Raw genomic sequence first — 21,585 nt, forward strand, 5'->3', positions numbered from 1 at the left:
TTTGTAATTTTTTTGTGTTTATTTTCAGTGTACTTAAAAATACTGGATCTCACCAGCACTCACTATCATTGGCTATAATGTGATCCTCCCAGAGAAAAGAAACAAGAGTACCGGTCAATACAAGACATTCATAAAAAAAAGTGTTTTAACCCAGAATGCTACCCAGAATCCATACTGGAGAGAGACAGTTAAACAGTCACAACAGATGGCTATGATTAAAACACCCACACACAAAGCAAAAATAGGCAAGCACAGCTTCCACCAAAATATGCCTACTCTGAATATAAAGTTTTGCATACTTTTCTTTGTCCTAATACAACACATTTGTACAGGCACATCTTTTTTCAGACCTACAACACAGTTCCCGAGAGCACAGTAAAATAAAAAAGCAACAACTTGGGGGATTTTTTTTTCATACTATCTGCCTGAAACATTCACACAAACCAATATGAAAAAAATAAGAGATAAACATTCCAAAATAAAAGGAGAAAAAACTGGGCAGCAAAATTTTTGGTTTTGCATGAGTGATGCACTTCTTGGCTTTCATCGCTACTGTTGTTTCCTCTTCTCCAAATTTTTTTATTTTTTTTACCCACTCTAAAGTATTACATGTATATAATTTCTTAGCTTTATATAAATATTTACAAACATCACTTAGTTGTGTCCCATAAGAATATTTTTATATAAAAAAGTAGATAACATGTTAATGCCAAGGAGGAGAAGCTTGCATTGACATTACAATAACTTAACCGTAAAAAAAGAAAAAAAAAAGAAAACAACAAAAGTTCGATACAGTAAGTGCGACAGCCGCTTCCAAAAGTCTCTCGCATGGAAAAATCAAGGCTTTGCACGTGATGTAGCACCAGATGGGTTCGCACCTCAGTGCGGTTGAGAAATTACCTAGGAGTTGAAATCTTCCAGGAGGTCGTGTGCGGTACAAACCAAAAAAATAATAAATTAGTGTTGGATAATTTAGGATGATGTATATACAGCCAGAGTTAAACACAAGGCGTATCGTGGATGGTGATGGAAGTGTAAAGGAAAGTAGATGGCAGTGTGTGAGTTCACAGCAGTCTTGCAGCACATTACAGGAGAGTGAAGGTGCTCTCACATTCGTCTGTTGAGAAGCTCGCCGGCTCCTAACAGAATTGGGAGGAAGGGCCAGTCTGATACCGGAGCGTAGCGTTGGGTAAACGTGGGGCTTGATGAAACCCTCCAACATGGATCTCCATTAATCTCCAGCGCCTAAGTCCTGGACAAGGCTCAAGTGGTTCATGGCACGGTTGAAGGCGCTTTGCACAGCTTTACGGATGCCTGACGTTCTGCCTTCCAACATTTTGCTTCTATCTAAGGTCTTGTCGATTCCGAACGGTACCATCTTGGATTTAGGAAGCCATTGCCTGATGGAGATTGAAGAATACAGTTAATTTAAAACAGCATCAGAAGCAGAATTTTTAAATACACTGTCCCAACTAGTTTAAGGAGTAGAGTCATTTTTCAGACAACTGCCCAGCACAATACTACATAAACAAGCGGCTGGATGAGTAAGGGGTTAAAAAAAAAAAAAAAGTCAATTATGAGAACCCCTAAATATGTGACCTGTGCTGGCCAAATGACTCGGAATGTGCATGGGATAATTTTGATCTACAGGCAAAAAAAAAAATTAAGATTTTAGTCAAATTTGAGATTTTCACAAAAATGAATGTCTAGCAATCCCAGTGCTCCAAATAATAATTTTAGATGTTTAATAACCTTTATTTTTGTGTTTTCTGAGAGGAGTACTTTTTCCCCACTCGTTTCTCATGCTGAAAGTCATCCGAAGCACACGCATAAAGGCACTATCCCGATAAATATTCACACATACACAGAATTACAGCATTAAAAGTATTTAGCAATCATAATCTGTTATTATTATTAAATCCGTGCACTACAGCAGGTCTTGATATAGGCCGCCTCATTAATATTAATCGAACAGTAAAAAAAAATGATTTTGAAAAACCTTGACTGAACTGCTTTTGTAGTTTTAATAAATCAATTTATTAGTAATAAGGATGCAACGTTGCAGGTGATTTTGCTTTGTGATTTTTCTCAAAATGAACTTTGCTGACTATCACTTCAAAGTCATTTTTGTCTGATTCTAAGAAATCATACATAAATTCTGAAGTTCTTTTAATGAAGAAAGTGAACATAAAAAACTCTTCATTTTTGAAAATTTGCTCATTGGGACTCATTTTTCCAGCACAGGTCACATATGATCATTCCTCTTACTAATGCAAAGGCAGTTATATTATTTTCCTGATCAGGGTCTGCTGGTTTTATGGATTTACAATTAAGACCGTTTAAAGACTTTTTTTTTTAGGACCAACTAAAGAATTTAATCATGAATTTTATACGTTTTCTGAATGTAAATGAGTTGTATTAGCAACACTTCCAAGTTTAATATACAACTTCATACTGATCTCCATTACTGGTTTTCCACCACAACTGTCTAAAGATTCTCAAATCAATATACATTTACTTGAGAAGCAAAATGACAAATTGATCAAAATGAAGTAAATTTGATTAAAAAGAATAAATATCTAATAAATAAATAATTCAACTAAAAATTAAACAATTAATTTATTCCCTTATTTCAAAGGGAAAACACGTTTTATTTCTACACTGACAGATATTTGTCCTTGCTTTTTCAGAAAACAAGATCTTAATTTTGCACCTTAAGTAATCATCATATCCTGATTTAAGGATGTTTAGATATTTGTGCTGAAAAACAAGTCAGAAACACTAAGATATATATTTTTCCATGACATATACACAAACACATATACATATACAATGTTTTAAAATAGAAATTGTACAATTTTAACATCTGATAATAAAAAAATCATTTCATGATTATAATTCAATATATATAATAAATTCTAATTTTACAAATCAACATCTAATCAATAAAGTTGTTTAATATAAATAAGTACTTTCATCGGCTACAAAAACATTGTGCGATATACAGTTTCCATTAAAATAGTAATGATATAAAAATGAAGGAAAGAAAGAAAGGAGGAAGACAACACCTTTTGGTGTTCCTTGGGTATCTGTCAACACCTTTTGGTGTCCCATGGGTGTCTGTTTTAAGTTTTTCAAACAAATCACAATTGAAAAAACAACAATGATCTAAGCCTTTTTTTTTTTTTCTAAAACAAAAATCTTAAATTCAGTCAATGTGTTGACTGTCAATAGTGACAGTAGTCAATAGTGAATTAAATTAACATCTTTACATGTTAAGTTTAAATACCCCTTAAAACATTTAGGAACAAATTGCAGCTGCCCCAGTCCCACAGTGTAACAACGGCTAATGTCAGACACATTAACACATTTCAATGTAACTGTAGAAATATTTGAAAGTTTCTCTAAATGCCAGACTTCTCACCAGTTGCGTCTGCTGTCGAAGAAGCGGACGAGGAAGAGTTTCTCCTTGGACCTGAACTGCATCAGCTCTCCGACCCGGAGCACGTCCCGTGGAGGGGTGGGAATGTACTCGTCGTTGAGATGGCATCCCGCTCGAGACATCTGAGGATCTATGATCTACATGTGGGCAGAGAGGCTGTCAACACAACAGTAATCTTCCAACGCGCATCTGGAAAGACCTGGTAACCTGGTAACTCTGCGTGTGCCTGTGACTGCTAACATATAAACTGTTGGAAATGGAAATGGTTGCCACAAAACACAGGTACGCACACACACTTACGTCACAGACTCGCACGAAACAAATGTATGCACATACACATCCTGGTTGTATCACCTGGCAATAATGTTATGGTTGACCAGTGAGGAGGCTGATGCATGAAATAATGAAGAGGAAGAGAAGGAGAACCAATCTCTGACGGCATGCACACATGCACACTCACCAAAGCAGGATAGGAAGGATATCCACTAAGTTTGGCCCAAACTAGTTTAAGGGGCTCCAGATTAAGTGGTGTAGTGTTAGCAGGCATCCAAATATTGCTGCTGTCAATCTCTATGAAAGTAGGAATAATGGAAAGTTATGAGGGGTTCACCGCAAAAAATAGTGCAGAACACCTCAAGAGCCATGGCAGTATTTAGCCAATCAGCAATCGGCAGCAGTGGGTCATTTCTTTAACGGAAGCATGCCGAGACATTAACCAGACACTATTATGCCTCTAATGCCACTTCCAAAGACTAATTTATTTATATTTATTTATTAAATCAAGATAGAATAATAAATGTGCTGAAAAGGGATTTGATTTGGCCTGGAAAGGTCAAACATGTCATGTGACTAATGAGCCCACTCAGACTCTGACATGCTTGCGAGTCAGAATGCAGAAGTAAGCTATCCACTTCTGGGAAAGTGCACGGCAGACCAAAGATTTCACTCAGCATACTGATGGGTAAGCAATCTTAATTCATCAAAAAAATTCAAATTCCATCATCATTTACTCAGCCTCAGTTTCTAGCTGACCAGTGATAAAAAAAAAAACATTGACAGCCAATCAGAATCCACCTGACTTTAAAGAGCTCGACTATTTAAAGCGTCAGACAACAAAACTGCAGCCACCCTTGAAATAAAAAGTTATTGTGCAATGGTTTGGACTATAGTATTAATTATGAGCTTGTATCACTATACAGTTTTACTGAATGGACAAGACAGCCAAAAAATTATATTTCATGTGTTTTACAGAGGTAAAAAAAATATTTGGAACGACATGAGGCTGAGTAAATTATGACAATTTTTATTTTCAAGTGAACTGCCTCTTTAAGCGCCATGTTAAAGAGCAAACATATGCAGCAACTACTCAGAAGGACAGGATAAGCCGTGATGACTATTAAAACATGAGTGTTTCACACATGCAGACACTACGGCAGTATGCAGCGGTCTTTGTGTTAGACGAAGCCATGAAGAGCAGGTCAGTGGCAAAGCAAGCAAAAGGAAGGAAAGCGAGCTTGCAGAGAGCTGACAGGACACCAATGTAGCTGCAAGAACGGGTCTGACCCACTTCTCTGAACTGAAGAATGGATCTGGTGTAAAATCCCACATACCCGCTCATGGCTGCAAAAAGCTGGACGCTCACCTGCTGCCAGCTTGTTGGCCTTGGAAATGTTCCCTGGTTCCACGCAATTGACCAATTCTTTTTTATCGTCCGTCGTGTTTCGTCTCGTCATCGCCAGCTTCCCTTTCCCGCTCTTCGTGTGACTGACATCGCTGAAAAACATTCAAAAAAGGAAATTCATTCATCATAAGTAATAAAGCCTTAAAAAATATCGCATATAAAAAGTTTAGAAATTTTATTCTATGTACTCATTCCCACCTTGTGTTTTCCTGGATGCTCCCGCTTCCGCTTGAGGAAAGGCTGGACTCTGAAGCACAGCGGCGACGAGGCTCTGACAGCCGATTCACAGTTAGCCCTTTCTTTGGCTCAGAAAAGCCATTAGACATGCCTGTAAGTACAAAACAATGTCTATAACATGCCCATGGAGGGAAGGGTACTGTGTTTCTTTAAAAGAAAAGAGAAAGCCGTTTACCAGTATCCAAGCGTTTAATCGGACATTCATCCTCGTCACCCTGACTGTCTCCACTAGCACTGTGCGTCCTCTTCCTGCGCTGGAGCAGGGTTTCGAGGCGAGGGATGACCACCGACAAGAACGTCTTAGTGCCCAGCTGAGGGCAATCAGTTGAGGATTCACTTGTGTTCGACGGCTTCTGCGGACTCGTGTTCTTTGACTTTCGGAACAGCACAGCTGTTCGGCGGCTGACCATATTCGCTGGTTCAGTAAGAGTGGAGGTAGCAACCATAACGTTATTTTCAGAGGGCATAACGTCAGAGGAGAGACCATTTAGAAGTGAGGTAGAGAACGTCTTCCCGTCAAATTTGACCTTTTTCGGGCACTTTTCAAGGCTGGGCTCCATGGGTTTCAGTGTCGGAGGTTCACAGGGACTGTCTACGTTTTTCAGGAGTGGCAGAGAATCTGAAAGCTCAAGTTTTGGAGGTAACTTGTCACCTGTAATGAAACATTTAATATTTAATATGAACCCATTTTGAGTTTCACAGCTATTAAAGGAAGATTTGACCAGCTATTAATGAAGAGAATTCTAATTGACCCCCCCCCCCACCTCATTTAAACCTTTAAAAGAAAAAATTAAATAATGAAAAAAAAATTACTGTTATTGATATCAAGTCAATTGAATATTTGTTTAAAAATTACTGACTAAAATATATATATCAACAACAATAATTGGTCCCAGAAATTTTGTACGCCATAGCTTATATTGCTAAAATGATGAGTTACTGTGAGCCAAAAAAAAAAAAAGAACATTTGATTCAAAAGACCTGCACCTTCTTCCTCATTGGCTTGTGGTAGAATAAGAGGCGCTTTTTCCTCTTCCTTGGGATTATTCTGCTCCAATGAAGGGGGCTCCATTTTGTGACCCATTTCCATTCGCACATCGCTGATGGTCTTCTTCAGCAGTTTGAGCCTTTTGCTCCGAGAAGGGCATGACTTCATGGCAGTGGTTAAATCCAGCATCTCCAACAGCTTATTCAATTGTTCCTCCTTAGACATGTGCTTGCGATTGGCTGGGTTTAACAGTCTGTCAACTGGAACAAACAGAATAAAATTCATAATGATTCACCAACAAACCAAAATCAGTGATTAGTCTAAAATCTACAGAGAAGAGAAATGTAACACATAGGGGTCTTTACCCTCATCCCAGGTCAATGCTGGAGGTGGCTCTATCTTAGGAGGCTCAGCGAGGTGCATTCCACTGGCAAAGTCAAAGCCTATTCGTTCGGTGTCCCGCCGAGTCTTCCTGAGGATCGCTCCACCGTAATCTCGCATACGCACAGCAGCACGGTAGAAAAAGGTGTCCTTGGCATTGTACTTCATGCAGTTGTTGATAATGAGGTTGAAGTCATCCTCAAACTCATCCAGGTTCTTATACCCATGGGCATCAATACGCTTTCTCATTGTGGAGAAGTCCATAGGGTGCTTGATGTGGTCTAAATAATCAGGAACCTGTACACAAGAGCGAAAATCAAGCATGGAACAAGATTAGGAACTACATGTAGACTAAAACAGTTTGGACACACCTATTCATTAAATATTTTCCCTAATTTAAGAATAACAGTATAATCATCAAAACTTTGGCAGCACTAAAAAAATATGAAAAAAATATCTTAAGAGTTTTAAAACACTGATGCCAAAGACAAATTCTGACAATGTTGCAAGTGATGCCAACAATGTATAGCAACCCATATATATTGAAGAAAAAAAAGTCAAAGTAAAACAATAAAATAAAATAACTGGATTTTATATTGCTGTTGCACTAAAGCTAAAACAAATTACTTAAACATATGAATTTGTTTTGAATATGAAACAATTCAAATGCATTATAAATTGAAAATATATATAAAATGAATAGCGTAACTCATTTATAACATTTCAAATTCAATATTTTTACATAATTGTATAAAAGTTATTTTCTGAAAACCCCTGTTTTAAGCTTTTTTTTTTTCAAATCAAGAATCCTTATATTATCAAAAGACAATTTAGAGTTTGAAAAGGCCAGCATGAGCCCCACAGGAATGATACCAATACCTCTTTAACGCTGACTGGCTGGGCAAAGATTTTAGTCTGGTCTTTCTCTTGCAGCTGTTCCAGCACTGCTCGCAGCAGGACAGGGAATGGAGTGAGCTGCATCTCCAAAACCGACTGCTGTAACTTCATCTGCAGAAACCAGACCAAAACATTGGGAGAGGGATTACATTAACCTGATCTTAAACACACCTTTCTTGTAGCTCCATACATTAGGGATTACATAAGTACCAGTACTTTGATACCAAGTTGATATTAATATTTATACATAAATAGCTTAAAATTAATAAAATAATTTTTATCCCTTGCACCTGACATCACATCATATGACGATGACCATCATACCTCCTCTCTCTTTAGCTTCTCTCTCTTGCGGATGAGCTCCAGTAGCAAGCGAGCACGCTCCAGGTCATGCCGTAAACGATGCCAGTCCTTTAACTGCTCTTTCAGAGCTTGACGGTCATCAACGCGTGGTGCCTGTCATTCAAAAAACCAATCCTTGCTCAAAATTCATACGCATAAGAATTGGACTCTCAATCACTGCAGACTGAGAAAGTCTAACCTGTTCTGGTTCTTTTTGCGTCTGTATGGCAGTCTGCAGGCGCCTTATTAGTGGGACACCATTCCTCGACTGCCTCTTGAGCATCCAGTAACTGAGAACCCGTTCCACAAACATCTTCTTCTTTTGGACAGAAACTTGGTTGAGAATTGTGTTGAAACTGTAAGGACACAGGAGATCACAGAGCGTCAAAAATTTTTATTAATAAATAAAAACATTTAACATTCAAAACAACCAAGATACAGAAAATCTTTGCAGAATAAGGTTTCACCTACCTTTTAGGTGTAATACTAGGCCCAGAAACCGTGGGAACCACTGTGATGGGCTCCGATTCAAGCTTTTTTTTGTTCTTCTTATGGCATCCCTTTGCTCTATCCCTGTGAGCAGCCTTCTGACATAAACCGTTCTTGGGTTTGGAGTCCTCATATATAGTAAGGGGTCTCCTCACACAGCCATTAGGTGTATGAGAGCAACAGTATGCCGTTTTCTTCACAGAGAACGTAGTAGCTTCTGATTCAGTGACCTCTTTGATGGGCTCCATCTTCATGTAGAGACCAGCTTTCTGAGCGCAGCTTACATGGAAAGCTGTGTAACAGTTGGCTTTGCTGCACTGAATGCAGGCGCCCACTCCTTTCTTCTTGCACAGGTAACAGGTGAGTTTCCAGCGAGCTGGAGGAATGTTTGCCACACCATCAATGGGTTCAATGAAAACCGTATTGGTAAAACCCACTTCGGGGACCCAGATGGCACAGACCACGTGCCCCCAGCGATCATCATCCGTCCTCTTAAGCGCTCCACCTTTATTCGGACAAAATATGCACTCGGCGAGCTGGGAGGGAGAATTTAAGCAGTGCCGGCAAAGCCAGCGGCCCTCCGGGATATGGGGGACGCCGTAACACTCCTGATGCACGGCGAGATCGCACATGTCACAGAACAAAATCGCATTACTGTTCTGGCACTCGCCATCCATGCAGATGCAGCACACCGCATCCTCGTCGATAAGTGGCTGGGGGTCTCCTTGGCCCTGGCTTTCAAAGAAAGACTCCTTCTCGAAGCGGTCCATGAGAAACTCGAAGAGGTTCTGAGAGACCTGGCTGTAGCCGTCGCTCTTCCTCTTCTCGTTGATCAACTCGAGCCATGCATAGTCTTCCTCATCCATGTCGTATTCCACCTCCTCGTCGAGCTCGTCCAGTGTCTTCTCCACATAGTTGTAGTACGCTGACGGCCTCCGTGGCACAGCCGGGAGATTGTACTCAACCGTTCTGATCTTTGGCTCTGGTAGCCTGCCCTGAGCTGGCGAACCCTGCACAGTCGTCAATGCGGCGCTCTTCTTCTGCTGGTTGTTTTTAAGCCGCACTGAGCGCACGAGAACCTGCTGCGGCTTCTCCGTGTTCTCCTTGTTGCTGGTGCACTCGCTGATCTCCTGAGCTAAAGGGTCATCGCTGTCGATGACATCCATTTTGTCATAAATGCTGAGCCGGTGCACAGAGCCGTCGATCTCCAGCTCCACAATACGCTGAGCCTCAGCATATGTCAAGGTCTCGCGGTTACGTGAGGGTTTGATGGGAGAAGGAGGCCTCTGTGGGGTGGCAACACGATTATGTCGAACCTTCTTCCTCATTTTGAGTGCCAGAGAGGAACTGAAGTAAAAGAAAAGCACACATCAACTGATGCAAAGCCACAATATGTACACAGATCATATGTCATTTCGGGATCGAAATACAAACACAGATGCTATAAAAATAATACAGCAACACTGTAAACATCCATTTACACCAGGACTGTCGACTACAAAGTTAACAATAACATTCACAACAACAGACATCAACATCCTGTTTATTACACTCGCTTGTTGCATGACTGTGGCTTTAAATGCTGGAGCTTATTAAAGTCTGACAAATTCTGATTGTCTGTCAACATTTATATTGATCAGCTGGAAAAATCATTCTAAAAATGTTGTTACTGTCAAGGTCTGTTCAAACCAAGGACGACAACTAAGTTTTTATAATACTTCTTTGAGAATACTGAAGTCCACACCCAAACCATGACAAAAAAGACAGAGAGGAACTTTCAGTACTTCTGAAACTAGCTAGCTGACGAACGATAAAACACTGACATCCAACCAGAATCGGACCGACTTTAAAGGTACCCTGAAGTGTCTTGAAACACGCAGCATTATTCTATGTGGTGACAATTTCAACTGAAACAGGAAAAGAGGGCGGGGCTGCTATATGTCTTTTTAAAATAGCTTTTTGTTTATATCTGCTCGGGCCAGAGCTGTTGACCTTGGTAAATCCACATTTGACAGCCACAGTCTAATAGATTACACCCTAGATTTATTATGAAACTCTTAGTAATAAAGAATAGTGATCATAATCATGCTGAGGCTATGTACAGTAGTTGTAATAGTTTTTGGGATGTAAACGATTCATCTATGATTGGTTAATTGTCGATAAAAAATGCAATCAATTAAGGCTGTCGATGGTCGGTTAACTGATTTAATGTTGGGCTGCATGCGGCTCATGAGCACATATATGAGCATAAATGTACAAATTAAGCTTTTAATGTGATTTAAACTTTAAAAGTACATTAAAATAGAAACAAAAAAGTTTTTCAACATGAAAAGCAATAGAAATGTAGTAACTGAGTCATTTCATCAGATAACTGCGCTCTGCGGGACACAGGACAGATAGACTATTCATTCCTACAACTTGTTAATTCGTTGCTACGACTTAATTTGTGGCAATTGTCAATGTTTCATTTATTATGTTCCTTAAATAACCCATGATTTAACTGAAATAAGGGAGCAAATAAGGGTTGTGTCGATAGACGATAGTATTGTGTATCGACAATTGTCAGAGATATCAATATAAGCAGATTTAGTGTCTAGTGTCTATAATCAAGACGATATTAGGCTCATTTTCCTATTAATATCTTTGATTTTAAAAATAACTATTATTTTTATTAGGCGGCTTATTATAATTCGGCTATGAAACGGCCCATTAATTTCACTTCAGCACCGCATTTCACACACGCACACACTAGGGATGTGCAACAGTGATCGAGTACTCGAGTACTCGACCGCGAAAGCGATGATCGATCACGTAAACGATGATCGAAATTATTATTATTATAATTATTATTTTTATTGGTTATGGCAGCACGTTGGGCGGCGCCCTGATCTCTGATTGGTTAGCTTCCCACTTGATGCCTCAAAATACGTAAGAAGACAGATAATCATGGCCTCAAAGTCACATAAGTGATGGCTGGTTTCCCTTTGAGAAGAATGATGGAAATTAGGATAAAGCGGCGCGACTAGCATTTTACCCGCGTTTTTAGGCGCGATATGTGAATGCCTCTAACACATTTTCGAAACCAGTGCCAACACAGACTTACTTGATTTTTTTATTTTATCCTTACTTCAGCCGCTACGGGTGATCATACCAATAACTTGTAATCTTTACAAGAATATCAGAATCATGCAATGAGCAAGTCTGCGTTCATTGAACACTTAATAATATCACATCAGTTTATACTTTTAGAATCGCAGAATCTGCTGCGGTCGTTCCATCATATCTGCAGCAGAGACCTGAACCAGGAAGTTGGTCACCAGATCACACGGTAACCGATTAAACCGCAACACCGGAGAGCACCAGGATGTTTTCCTCTGAGGTGCTCGTGCATCGCCTTTGTGCTGCCGCGGTACACCATATCGGTTTTGCAAAGGGAACAAAGGGCCATTTATTTGGCCTCTGTTTAAAGTATTCCCATGCTTTTGATAACAGTGGTCTCTGTTTTTGTGATAGAATGCAACTTTCTCCATTCCCAGTATCCCATTACGTGAGATGTAAACAGTGTGACGCGTCGTTGCAGCACTAAAATGAAATCTACTATTGATTTTCACCATCGACTTATTTTGCAGAACATTTTTACTGATAACTTCTGTGTGTAGATGCAGCAAATTTGTCACAGGACGCGCAATATGACAGTTGCGGCCGACTATGTATGAACTAGCTGTTTTAAATACAGTATTTTTATATTTAATGTCAGTTTATCAGTATGTTTTAAAGTATATTTTTTTGATTATTGGTGATTCCATAGGCTTTCTCTCGCCCGTGTAAGTAGTTTACATTATAAATAATGGTTTAACATTCAAATACATTGCGAATATGGAAACATTTGGATTTGTGCGGAATGAGACATGAGCAGTAATCTCTCAAATAAATCTAGCTAAAGCCGCGCTCGCTCCGTCTTCGTATGCACGCATGCACTGTCATGATCTAATGCACTGTATGCCGGATTTTTAAAAACAAATAAGCTTGGCTACCGGAACACAAAAATTCTAAATCAGACATTTTCTAGAACAGAATCCATAAGGATCAAATTAATATGAGCAAGAGTGTGTTTTGCTGCAGCAGCGCCGATGGATGCGGTTCACTTACTGCGCAGCGCCATAATCTCGATTGAAAACATTGCAATTGTGTTTTAAAATACAACAACAAGCACCTCAAAACCATTTAAAGAGGCACGTTCAGCAGTCTCTGTGCCAGAAAACAGTCAACAAAGTAAAATGATCTCAAACGTACGACACACTCTCTTCATTGTATCGATTAATTTTATAATCCTGCTACCAGCATTTTATTCAGACTAAAACCCAATTAATTCAAGTGAGAAAGTATTTTGTGAGTCTCTGTGATTTTGCACATCCTGTCATGCCGGTGACTGCTGCCTGAAATAGATGCATTTTGCAGCATTATGGTTAACGATTAATCAATTAATTGAACATTAATTTAAATGACAATCGATCATGGAATTAATCGATATTGTACATCCCTAATACTGACTCACTCATATGACTTGCTCCGTGTGATCACGTCTCTGGAAAGTCTGGATCAGACTGTGTGCTCTGCCATGGTTAGAGTAAAACAATGTGAAACCATACCTCATTTGCACCAATCGAAAGCATATTTACACCGTCTGAATCGTTCCACATCACCTACATTGTGTACTACGAGCCATTCACTGTACAGGAAATACTACACTGTGAACTAGGGCTGCACAATGTGTCGTATAAGCATCGATATCGCGATGTACGAATCCACGATAGTCACATCGCAGCATGTGCGATGTAGGCTGTCGTAGTTAATCTGTTATTCATTAACTGTACGGGCCAGCTGCTCCCCGGCCCTTGACGAATGTGATTCGCGGATTAATTGCACAGCTTAACCATCATAGAGTGAAAGTTTATCATTAACAGAACTGAAAAACACATGCAAGTTTAACAGGGCAGAGAGAGAGAGAGAGAGAGAGAGACAGGGAGAGAGAGAGAAAGCGCGTGCGCGAGAGAGACAGAGAGAGAAAGCGCGTGCGCGAGAGAGACAGAGAAAGTGCGTGCGCGAGAGAGACAGAGAGAGAGCGAGCCGTCTTCAAACAACACGAGCGCCGTCTTGCTCTCTCTCCATCGCGCATATTAATCAATTGACATGATGGTGTCAATGTTTAAATCATTTAAAACGAGAATGTAAGTGTGCTCACACCATTTTTGTTTGTAAGAAAAAAAAAAAAAAAAAAAAAAAAATCGCAATATATATCGCAGAAAAATAAAATATCGCAATGTCATTTTTTCCCAATATCGTGCAGCCCTACTGTGAACGATCTTAGCCTGCACTTTAGCATCTATTTATTGTGCAGGGGGCGGGCACTTTGGATTCTAGAAGGCATTTGAATGATCAGAAGATTTGATGAGATGAAGAAGTACGGTGTGACGCCAAAAAAATCATTGTGACGTTTTGGCAGAAGTGACAAACTGCAAGCTTTGAATGCTTATATATTCTAAATGCATTTTTGCCACTGTTTTAGAGCACACTGCCTTATAAGCCCCTTTAATGCTGTGTTCACACCAAACGCGAATAGAGCGTCTGGCGCGAATGATTTCAATGTTAAGTCAATGCAAAGGCGCGTTTACGCGCGTCTGGAGGTCTCACGGCGCGGATGGGGCGTTAAGCGCGGCGCGGAAGACGCGAATTCGCCTCATTCGCCCGTCTAGTTCGCGCGAATGACGCGAAATTGACGCGCGAAACGCGCCTTAAGCGCGAATGGTGCTTTTTGTGCATTTAGCGTTTGACGCGAATTCGCGTCTGCCGCCCGAGTTGAAAAATGTGAACTTTGGCGTCAATTCGCACCGCGTTAACCAATCAGGAGCCTGCTAGGAGTCACTCATTCAACAGTATGTTCCTGCAGCCTCCGGTTGTGCAGGAATACCCTTCTCCACTCATTCAACAAGGAGGAACGACAGATGTTGTCAGTGAGCAGTAAACCGGAGCTATATGACAAAAGTTCATATTTCTATAGAACATATTAATAGATGAATTGAAAATAGGCCAAAGATAAGAAACGTTTCATTTTACCCCAAACGAATTATATTTTATCTTGAACCACTAAAGACACATCAGAGCCAGCGGCAAATGTCAGAAGATCTAGCCGAGGTAAGGCTACTCTCGGCGGATACATGATGACGGAGCTCCCGCTGATCGCATGGAGCTCATCTCCGAGATCGGCGAAACACATTTTTTAAATAGACGCTGTCATTATAAATAAACCGCATATTTGAGTTTAAAACAACTACATTCTCGCCTGAAATACTTTTAAAACTACATTTCATGACACAATAACAGTAATATTTTGAAAATTATCCGAACAAAAATGGCGGTTGAAAATGCTGCGTGAACTCCGCTGGCAGAAGCCCCCCCATGACGCGAATTCGCGTCTGTTGTGAAGTTAATTTCACGCGCGAATGAAGCGAATTACTCGCGCGAATGATCTCAAAATGGTCAAGCGGCAAACTAGGCGCGGTAGACGCGAATTTGACGCTCTATTCGCGTTTGGTGTGAACACAGCATAACACTGCGATTCCAGAAAATACACGGGTAATGTGTCCCGTGATTGTTCGCAGGTTGCTAGATTTTGGCCCTTTCACACTGACAGTGATTGCCCGTAATATGTGTGTGCGTTCACACACAACCCGTAAAGGTCCCGTAAAGGCACATGACATCAGGATGACGTGTATTGTACAAGTCAAAAACGTTGGGCACGTTAACTTTCACTTAAGCTGGTGAACGATCTCTGCTTCATTACAGTTTGCACATATTTTTTTCCGTTGTGAACATTGATCTGCCTTCAAAACACCTGTAAAAGTGTCGCACGATAACGTGCGTCATCACTACGACACATCCTTTACGATAGGGCTGGGCGATATATCCAACGATATGATCATGCGCATCTAGTCAGTAAATCTGGTTCTGTGATCACAGCTAAATCGCCATCACCTGCTTATAATTGAAGCGGCATTTAATAGACAGAGCAGTAGATCACTTACAAGCTACACAATATCATATTCATTATCGAAGGCGATTCATCAGCGATAATGAACGCGATATTGCGTAGCTTGTCAGTGATCTATGGCTCTGTCTATTAAATGCTGCTCTGATTATAAGCAGGTGATGGCGATTTAGCTGTGATCACAGAACCAGATTTACTGACTAGATGCGCATGATCATATCGTTGGATATATCGCCCAGCTCTACTTTACATCCTTAGTTCTGTCTTTTGTTCACACATCGCTCGTTCCGGGACTGAACCCAGGAATGTTAATAAGTCCCCGTCCCGGGACACTGTTCACACAGAAGGTGACCCGGCAATGTTCCAGCAATTTTCTGGGACCAACATGCAGTGTGAAAGAGGCTATAGATAACATTAAGACTAACATATTGATACTAACAATTGAAATTGTGGTGCGGCTGACACAGAAGAGCATAAGCAGCCTGCATTCAACTCATATTCTCCAAAATAGGGCTACAGTGATGTGGAGAGACAGAGGAGACAAATTGTTAAATAAAGTCTTTATTTGTGTTTTATTCGAATACAAAAATGAATCTCGTTTAAGCTTTACGGGTTTGGAACGACTTAGGGGTTAACTGGTTAATGACAAAATTTTCATTTTAGGCTGAAGTATCCCTTTAAGCAAGTGATGCAGTTCGGTCTATTGCCACTTTAAAAACTCAATCAGTGGTTTGGATTCTCATTGACTGTCAATGTGTTTATCGTCCATCAGCTGGGGGAAAAACGTTCTGAAAGTGGTTTCAAAGATATCGTTCCATTTGTGTAGTGGATTTCTTTTTTTTTAAAAATGTTAAAAAATATATTTTTACTCTTTATAGTTAACGTCGTTGGTGTGAACAGGCCTAACCGCACGCACGCATCCATCTGGTATCCATAGCAACCTAAACCCAAGCTAGAAAATCGGCATGGAAACTTGCCGATTGTATTTTTTTCTCAACATGTGCCGTTTCGCCATTTGATGTAACGTCAGTTAGTTATTTGATTACAAATGTAAACACAACAGTAACGTTCTTGCCGACACAAAACTGACGTTTAAGCTCCACAAACAAACACATTAACCCATTAACTAAGCAATTGGTGTTTAACCGATAACAGCCATGGCTTACATCGAGGCTTTTGTTTGTTTGAGGGGGGCAGGGCAGGACGAGGCCAAACACACTGGACTGGAAAGAAAACACACAAACTGAGCAGCAAGGACACACACTGGATCCGGCGGCCTGCTGGCGGCTCTGCTAGTGAGCTAATGCTGTTTGGAAAGACCCACCGACATCACTGCAAACATGGCGTCAAACAAAACAAAACACGCGCTGTAAAACGTGAATACAAACGCCCTTTAAAGCCGTGAATAAATAAATAAACCCATAGAGACACTGCGGCCCATTCTTACCTTCGCCGTCGACGTTAAAAGAAGCTTCAATGGCAGCACGGCCGAGCCAAAAACAGCAGCGCTGTGGCCTACTGAACAGCAGTAGGTTTAATCCGTGCACGAGCCGCGCTACAGGCGCTACCGTCCACCAGCCGCTTCTCCGTTGTATTCCAGGGGTAATATGAGGTATCCGTAACGGTCTGCCGGATCCAAAAATAAGCATTTAAACGCCGGAGTTACACGCTCAAGATAACAGCAGCTCGACCATACTAACGCGCCTGATTTCGGTCGTTATTGGGCTGGCCGTACGGACACTATGCTAGCAGGCTAGTTCGCCTCTTCCCCCACAACAATGCGGCTGCAGCTCTCCATCGCCTTACGCACCGCGTCATCACGCACAACGTCACTGCGTTCCGCGGCAAAAATAAGGAAGTAAGCGCTAGACAGGGCCTCGTTAGTTTGTTTTTAGACAAGATGCACAACGGATACTGTATGTTGTGTGATCCAAATTGTTCAGTTATTCGTTTTATTTCGCCCTAGGCTGCACAATTTAGAGTACCGCGTGGCTTTTTCTTTTCGAAACCTTTAGGTGCTCAAGTTGTATTATATTATAACTTACATTTTTTTAACTTATAATTGTTGTTTTTTAAGTGTTTTCCATGCATGTGAAAGTACTTGAATTTTTTTAATGAATAAATATATTTTAAAAGTATAAATTTAATTATATTTTATATAATTTATATATTTAAATATATATTGATTAACGTATATATTTTCTGTGTGAGTTTTTTCTTCTTCCTTATATTCAGCTCAAAAGCTACAATACGACCAAAGGTATGTGGACATTCATTTAATAAATATTTTTATTTCAATGAATGAATAATATATGGATAAATTATTCATTCTTGGTTGAAATGTTTTACCCAGCTGATAAAATGTGAAAATGTTTCAATTATGAAATCGTTGTTTCTTAGTGTTTTTTTTATGTGTAAACAAACAAACAAACAAAAACTTAATTACGTGAACTTGAGATACAACATAAAGGGAATGTTCTGTTTTAAATATATTGCATGCATTTTGGGAATGTTCTCTGAACCATATGAAACGTAATAAGTAGGAACATTTAAAAACACTACACAAACACTAAACTGCTTCAGTTTCTATAAACCTTCTATAAACAGTGTATAAATTATGGTTTTGTGCTAACATTATTTAAGACCAAATAATTGAGAGCGAAAGTTCTAGTAACGTTACTGGAAATATGTTCATAACTTTGAGAGAACCTTGCCAGAACCTTAAACAAAGTTCTGAGAACATCCCATGTTAGCTGAGTATACTGTAATTACAAACCATGAAAGTCACAGGCCAAAAAAATGTGGGAAACTTTGACCTTTAATTAGTTTTGAAACAAGTGTAAAGAGCTTGATTTATTGACCCATCAGCTGTCAACCCATTATCAAGTTTATTATTATGACTCATATGTTAATGTAATCTATGGTAAATTATAGTTATCCTGAGTAAACTGCTCCAGTTACAATACAGGCATTATAGCAGTCTTCATAACATCTGCAGTCTGGCTCATATAGTGAAGGATGAAGGAATAATCTGAATTGATATTTCCACAGAAGAGAGATAATGTTTGCGTAAAACTAATTTGGCTATTCATTTTAATAGATTTTATTATTATATGCTTGTATTTAACTTATTTGCATATTTAACGTCACATTTCATTGCTGGTTATATGCTCTATATAATCATGTATGTGAGGAATAAAAATCCTGAATATACTGCAAGGGTCATTGCATGCCAAATATATTTAAAAATACCTTAGTAACAGTAGGTAGAATTTAATCTCAAGTGATTCTACATCTGAATCATGCATTACATAATAATGACTCATTAAAGCCTTATTCAGCTCTTTTACAGTAATGCTTTGATTTCATTGTGTCATCACATTTGCATACCCTGTTGACTAATAATTTAAGATAATATTTCTGCAAATGAATCAAATTGAAAATTTCAGTCGCACTATCTGTAGGGGGCAGCATCCTCAAATACAGTTTGTAACTGCACATGAAAACATAAGGATGTAATTTACATGCAAGGAGACACCACAAACAATACATATGAAAGGAATTTATTGTGTCCAATATAAAAAAATAAAATGTCACCAGTTCAAAAAAAAAAAATCCACACGGTCACAGTGGAAGGACTAACACATTTTTACTTCCACTTCACATGGAGAAAAAACTGATTCTAAATTTTACACTACATCAGAAAATGGCATCACTTAACACATCTGAATCGTATATTTGTATCAGTTCTAGATAGCTTTAGCATGTCTATGATCCTTTAGGTTAAACTAAAGAAAGCCCAATAACTCTTTACATTTAATAATTTCAAATTACTTTTTGAAGATGGTATAAAATGAATAAATAAATAAATACCCACTGAATGTGGAATGTTTGTATTGCATGAATAAATAAGATACATGGAAGAAAATGTACATAAATACAAATACTAAAAAAAAAAAAAAAAAAAAGCCCGACCCCTCCCTCAAAAACAAAGCAACAACAAAGCGAGTCCATGAATATTGCATTGATTGTGCACATCACTTAAGTCTCTGCGAAGCATAGTCTAAAAAGTGACGTCAACAGAGATGAAGTAGTGGAAGACATTCAGAAAACAACAGAAGTGAAAACCATCGAAATAGTGAATATGAATGGCAGAGCAGCAGAGATACTGTTAAGAGAGTAGTAAGTGTGTACTTCAAGTATTCGACCACTAGAGGGCAAAGGAGACCCACCACATAACTAGATACAGTCTTTGAAGGTTCCCATGAATCCAGGGGAGTTCCCCTAAAATCCATGAAAATCCACCTGGTGTCTGTCGAGACTTGAATCCCATAAAAGCAGCTTTTCAAAAAAGGCACCGAAAACTAAAAAGATAGTCTAAAAGGAAAATAATGTCCATGCTCTATAAGAGCAACCAGTAAGATCAAAGGATCACTAGCATTGCTGCTCACGCAGTCCCTACGGGTAACAACTCACCCTTAGCAAGAAAAACAACCAAAAAGACATTTATGCAACATAAACCGAAGTCCTGATAACCAACAGACTGGGAACAAGAGCAAAAAGATCTCCGAGTCCATTCACTCGCCGTCCCCGCATCCATCAAAGGCTTTCTTTGCCCGATTCTGAGCTGATGGAGTGAAGTGTGATGTTGCTGCTCTCTGCTTCCGGGCTTTCCTCCATGCGCATCCACTGATGCTCAAAGATCTGCTCCAAAGTGGGCCGGTCAGAAGGTCTCAAGCAGAGGCACCACTTGATGAGCTGCTGACAGACTGATAAACAGAAAAGCAGCAAGGTTAAACTTCTCATCCACAAAAATGAAAAGAAAAAAAGGTTAACATTAGTTTGATCCAATTACAGGCCAAATCAAAAGTCATTATTGGTCAATTTTGGTTCCTGGTTTGGGTATCTCCAGTTCAGTACGTACCCGGAGAGACTCTTCTCCTGAAAAAGAGCCGTCCTCTCAGAATCTCCTCATCGTGTTCAAACGGGATGTCGCCGCACACCATGTCGTACAGTAGGACACCAAGGGACCAAACGGTTGCGGAGCGTCCGTGGTACCTGTGGTAACGTATCCACTCGGGAGGACTGTACACTCTCGTGCCTACAAAATAAAACATTTGGTTTTCAATCCGGTGAGAATTAACCTTTGCGACTTACATAACATATTTGCAGGTTAAGAAAATGAAGATTCCACTTTTTTTTGTCCTGAAACCTACTCTGTGATTTTGGCAAAACACCACTTGTTTCATAATAGTCTTGTTTTGGCGTAAAAAGCACTGATTTTGATTACACTGCAGCACTCTATAATGAGCCGCTCCAGTCAGCTGACTCTAGCGAGGGGGGCGCCAGCGGTCTGGCTTTCACACAAACTCTCCTCCTTCCTGCAGCTTCACTCTGAGCTGGAGAACAGCTCGATCCAAAAAAACAAGCAAGCTGAAACAGGAGGGCGATCTAAAAGGGAGACTTTCAGGTACAAACAGTCACAAGCTATGGCAACTCCACATGCTTCCAGCATGAGTCACTTCCCCCAACAAAAGCCCCTTCACTAGGGTTTGTGACAGGCCCCCAAAGGCCAGGAGTCGCTCAGATACCAAACAAAAACAGGGATCTGTGATGGATCACGTGGTGCCGCAACTCAGGTTTCACAACAAACAGATGCTGTGCAGTAACAGCTGATCCCTTCCACTAACTTATCGGATTCAATGATTTCAGTTATATTAAATGAGTTTAAAAATGCAAGAATGTTGACAAAATAAATTTGTATTATATAATTTGCAGTTGTAAAAAGGTGAAAAAATTCTTTTTAGGTTTCAAATGTGTTTTTTTACTAAATTAAAATGCTAAAATAAAAATTAATTTAAAAAAAAGTTTGCTAGTCATAGATGGTCTTAATGTTCTTCCATCTATGCAAAGACAGTTTTCATCTGGTTTCCCCGAAATTACTCTTGAAACCAAGCCAGACCACACAAAAAAGCAGTTTTTCAGCAGAGGTGAGACGCTCAATTCTTTTTAACTCGAATGCTCATAATTATTCTTCCAGAATTGGATAAGTACAAATATTTCAGCTCATTTTAATATTAGCG

The 21,585-nt window shown here is 39.7% G+C and overlaps 2 protein-coding genes and 1 long non-coding RNA gene across 5 annotated transcripts in view; 1 reads left to right on the forward strand and 2 right to left on the reverse strand.

The window, feature by feature from the left end:
• LOC127947267 (bromodomain-containing protein 1) lies at nucleotides 1-17,365 on the reverse strand. Of its 3 annotated transcripts, none has more exons than XM_052544271.1 (13): nucleotides 16,950-17,285; nucleotides 8,440-9,804; nucleotides 8,168-8,324; nucleotides 7,951-8,082; nucleotides 7,609-7,737; nucleotides 6,714-7,026; nucleotides 6,348-6,608; nucleotides 5,536-6,012; nucleotides 5,322-5,451; nucleotides 5,085-5,215; nucleotides 3,425-3,579; nucleotides 3,069-3,120; nucleotides 1-1,400 (listed from the first exon to the last, which is right to left on the reverse strand). In XM_052544271.1, the coding sequence occupies exons 2-13, from the start codon at nucleotides 9,783-9,785 to the stop codon at nucleotides 1,348-1,350; spliced, it is 3,336 nt and encodes a 1,111-aa protein (XP_052400231.1). In that variant the 5' UTR covers nucleotides 9,786-9,804; nucleotides 16,950-17,285; the 3' UTR covers nucleotides 1-1,347. The 3 variants fall into 3 exon arrangements, with proteins under 3 accessions (XP_052400231.1, XP_052400230.1, XP_052400233.1); XM_052544270.1 differs by lacking the exon at nucleotides 3,069-3,120 and adding an exon at nucleotides 3,903-4,012; XM_052544273.1 differs by lacking the exon at nucleotides 3,069-3,120 and having other exon boundaries at nucleotides 16,950-17,365.
• LOC127947276 (uncharacterized) overlaps nucleotides 17,339-21,585 on the forward strand; it is a 27,489-nt gene continuing 23,242 nt past the window's right edge. The window contains exon 1 of the long non-coding RNA XR_008151259.1: nucleotides 17,339-17,762. This is a non-coding gene — a long non-coding RNA (uncharacterized LOC127947276). The remainder of the gene's footprint in view (nucleotides 17,763-21,585) is intronic.
• LOC127947271 (serine/threonine-protein kinase pim-3-like) overlaps nucleotides 19,050-21,585 on the reverse strand; it is a 3,937-nt gene continuing 1,401 nt past the window's right edge. Inside the window, exons 5-6 of the mRNA XM_052544276.1 lie at nucleotides 20,427-20,603; nucleotides 19,050-20,271 (exon numbers count right to left, since the gene is read on the reverse strand). Of these exons, the coding sequence (XP_052400236.1) occupies nucleotides 20,102-20,271; nucleotides 20,427-20,603 (347 nt within the window). The 3' untranslated portion in view covers nucleotides 19,050-20,101. The remainder of the gene's footprint in view (nucleotides 20,272-20,426; nucleotides 20,604-21,585) is intronic.

The sequence above is a fragment of the Carassius gibelio genome, chromosome A25, assembly GCF_023724105.1.
Source record: "Carassius gibelio isolate Cgi1373 ecotype wild population from Czech Republic chromosome A25, carGib1.2-hapl.c, whole genome shotgun sequence".
NCBI lineage: Eukaryota > Metazoa > Chordata > Actinopteri > Cypriniformes > Cyprinidae > Carassius > Carassius gibelio.

What these genes read in the sequence shown, in the direction of transcription:
- LOC127947267 (XM_052544270.1), bottom strand. Translation starts at nt 9,785, where the DNA reads ATGAGGAAGAAGGTTCGACATAATCGTGTTGCCACCCCACAGAGGCCT. An exon ending in ACAAGCCAATGAGGAAGAAG is followed by an intron (nt 6,013 to 6,347) that starts GTGCAGGTCTTT and finishes GTTTCATTACAG; the next exon opens with GTGACAAGTTACCTCCAAAA. An exon ending in GATTAAACGCTTGGATACTG is followed by an intron (nt 5,452 to 5,535) that starts GTAAACGGCTTT and finishes TTGTACTTACAG; the next exon opens with GCATGTCTAATGGCTTTTCT.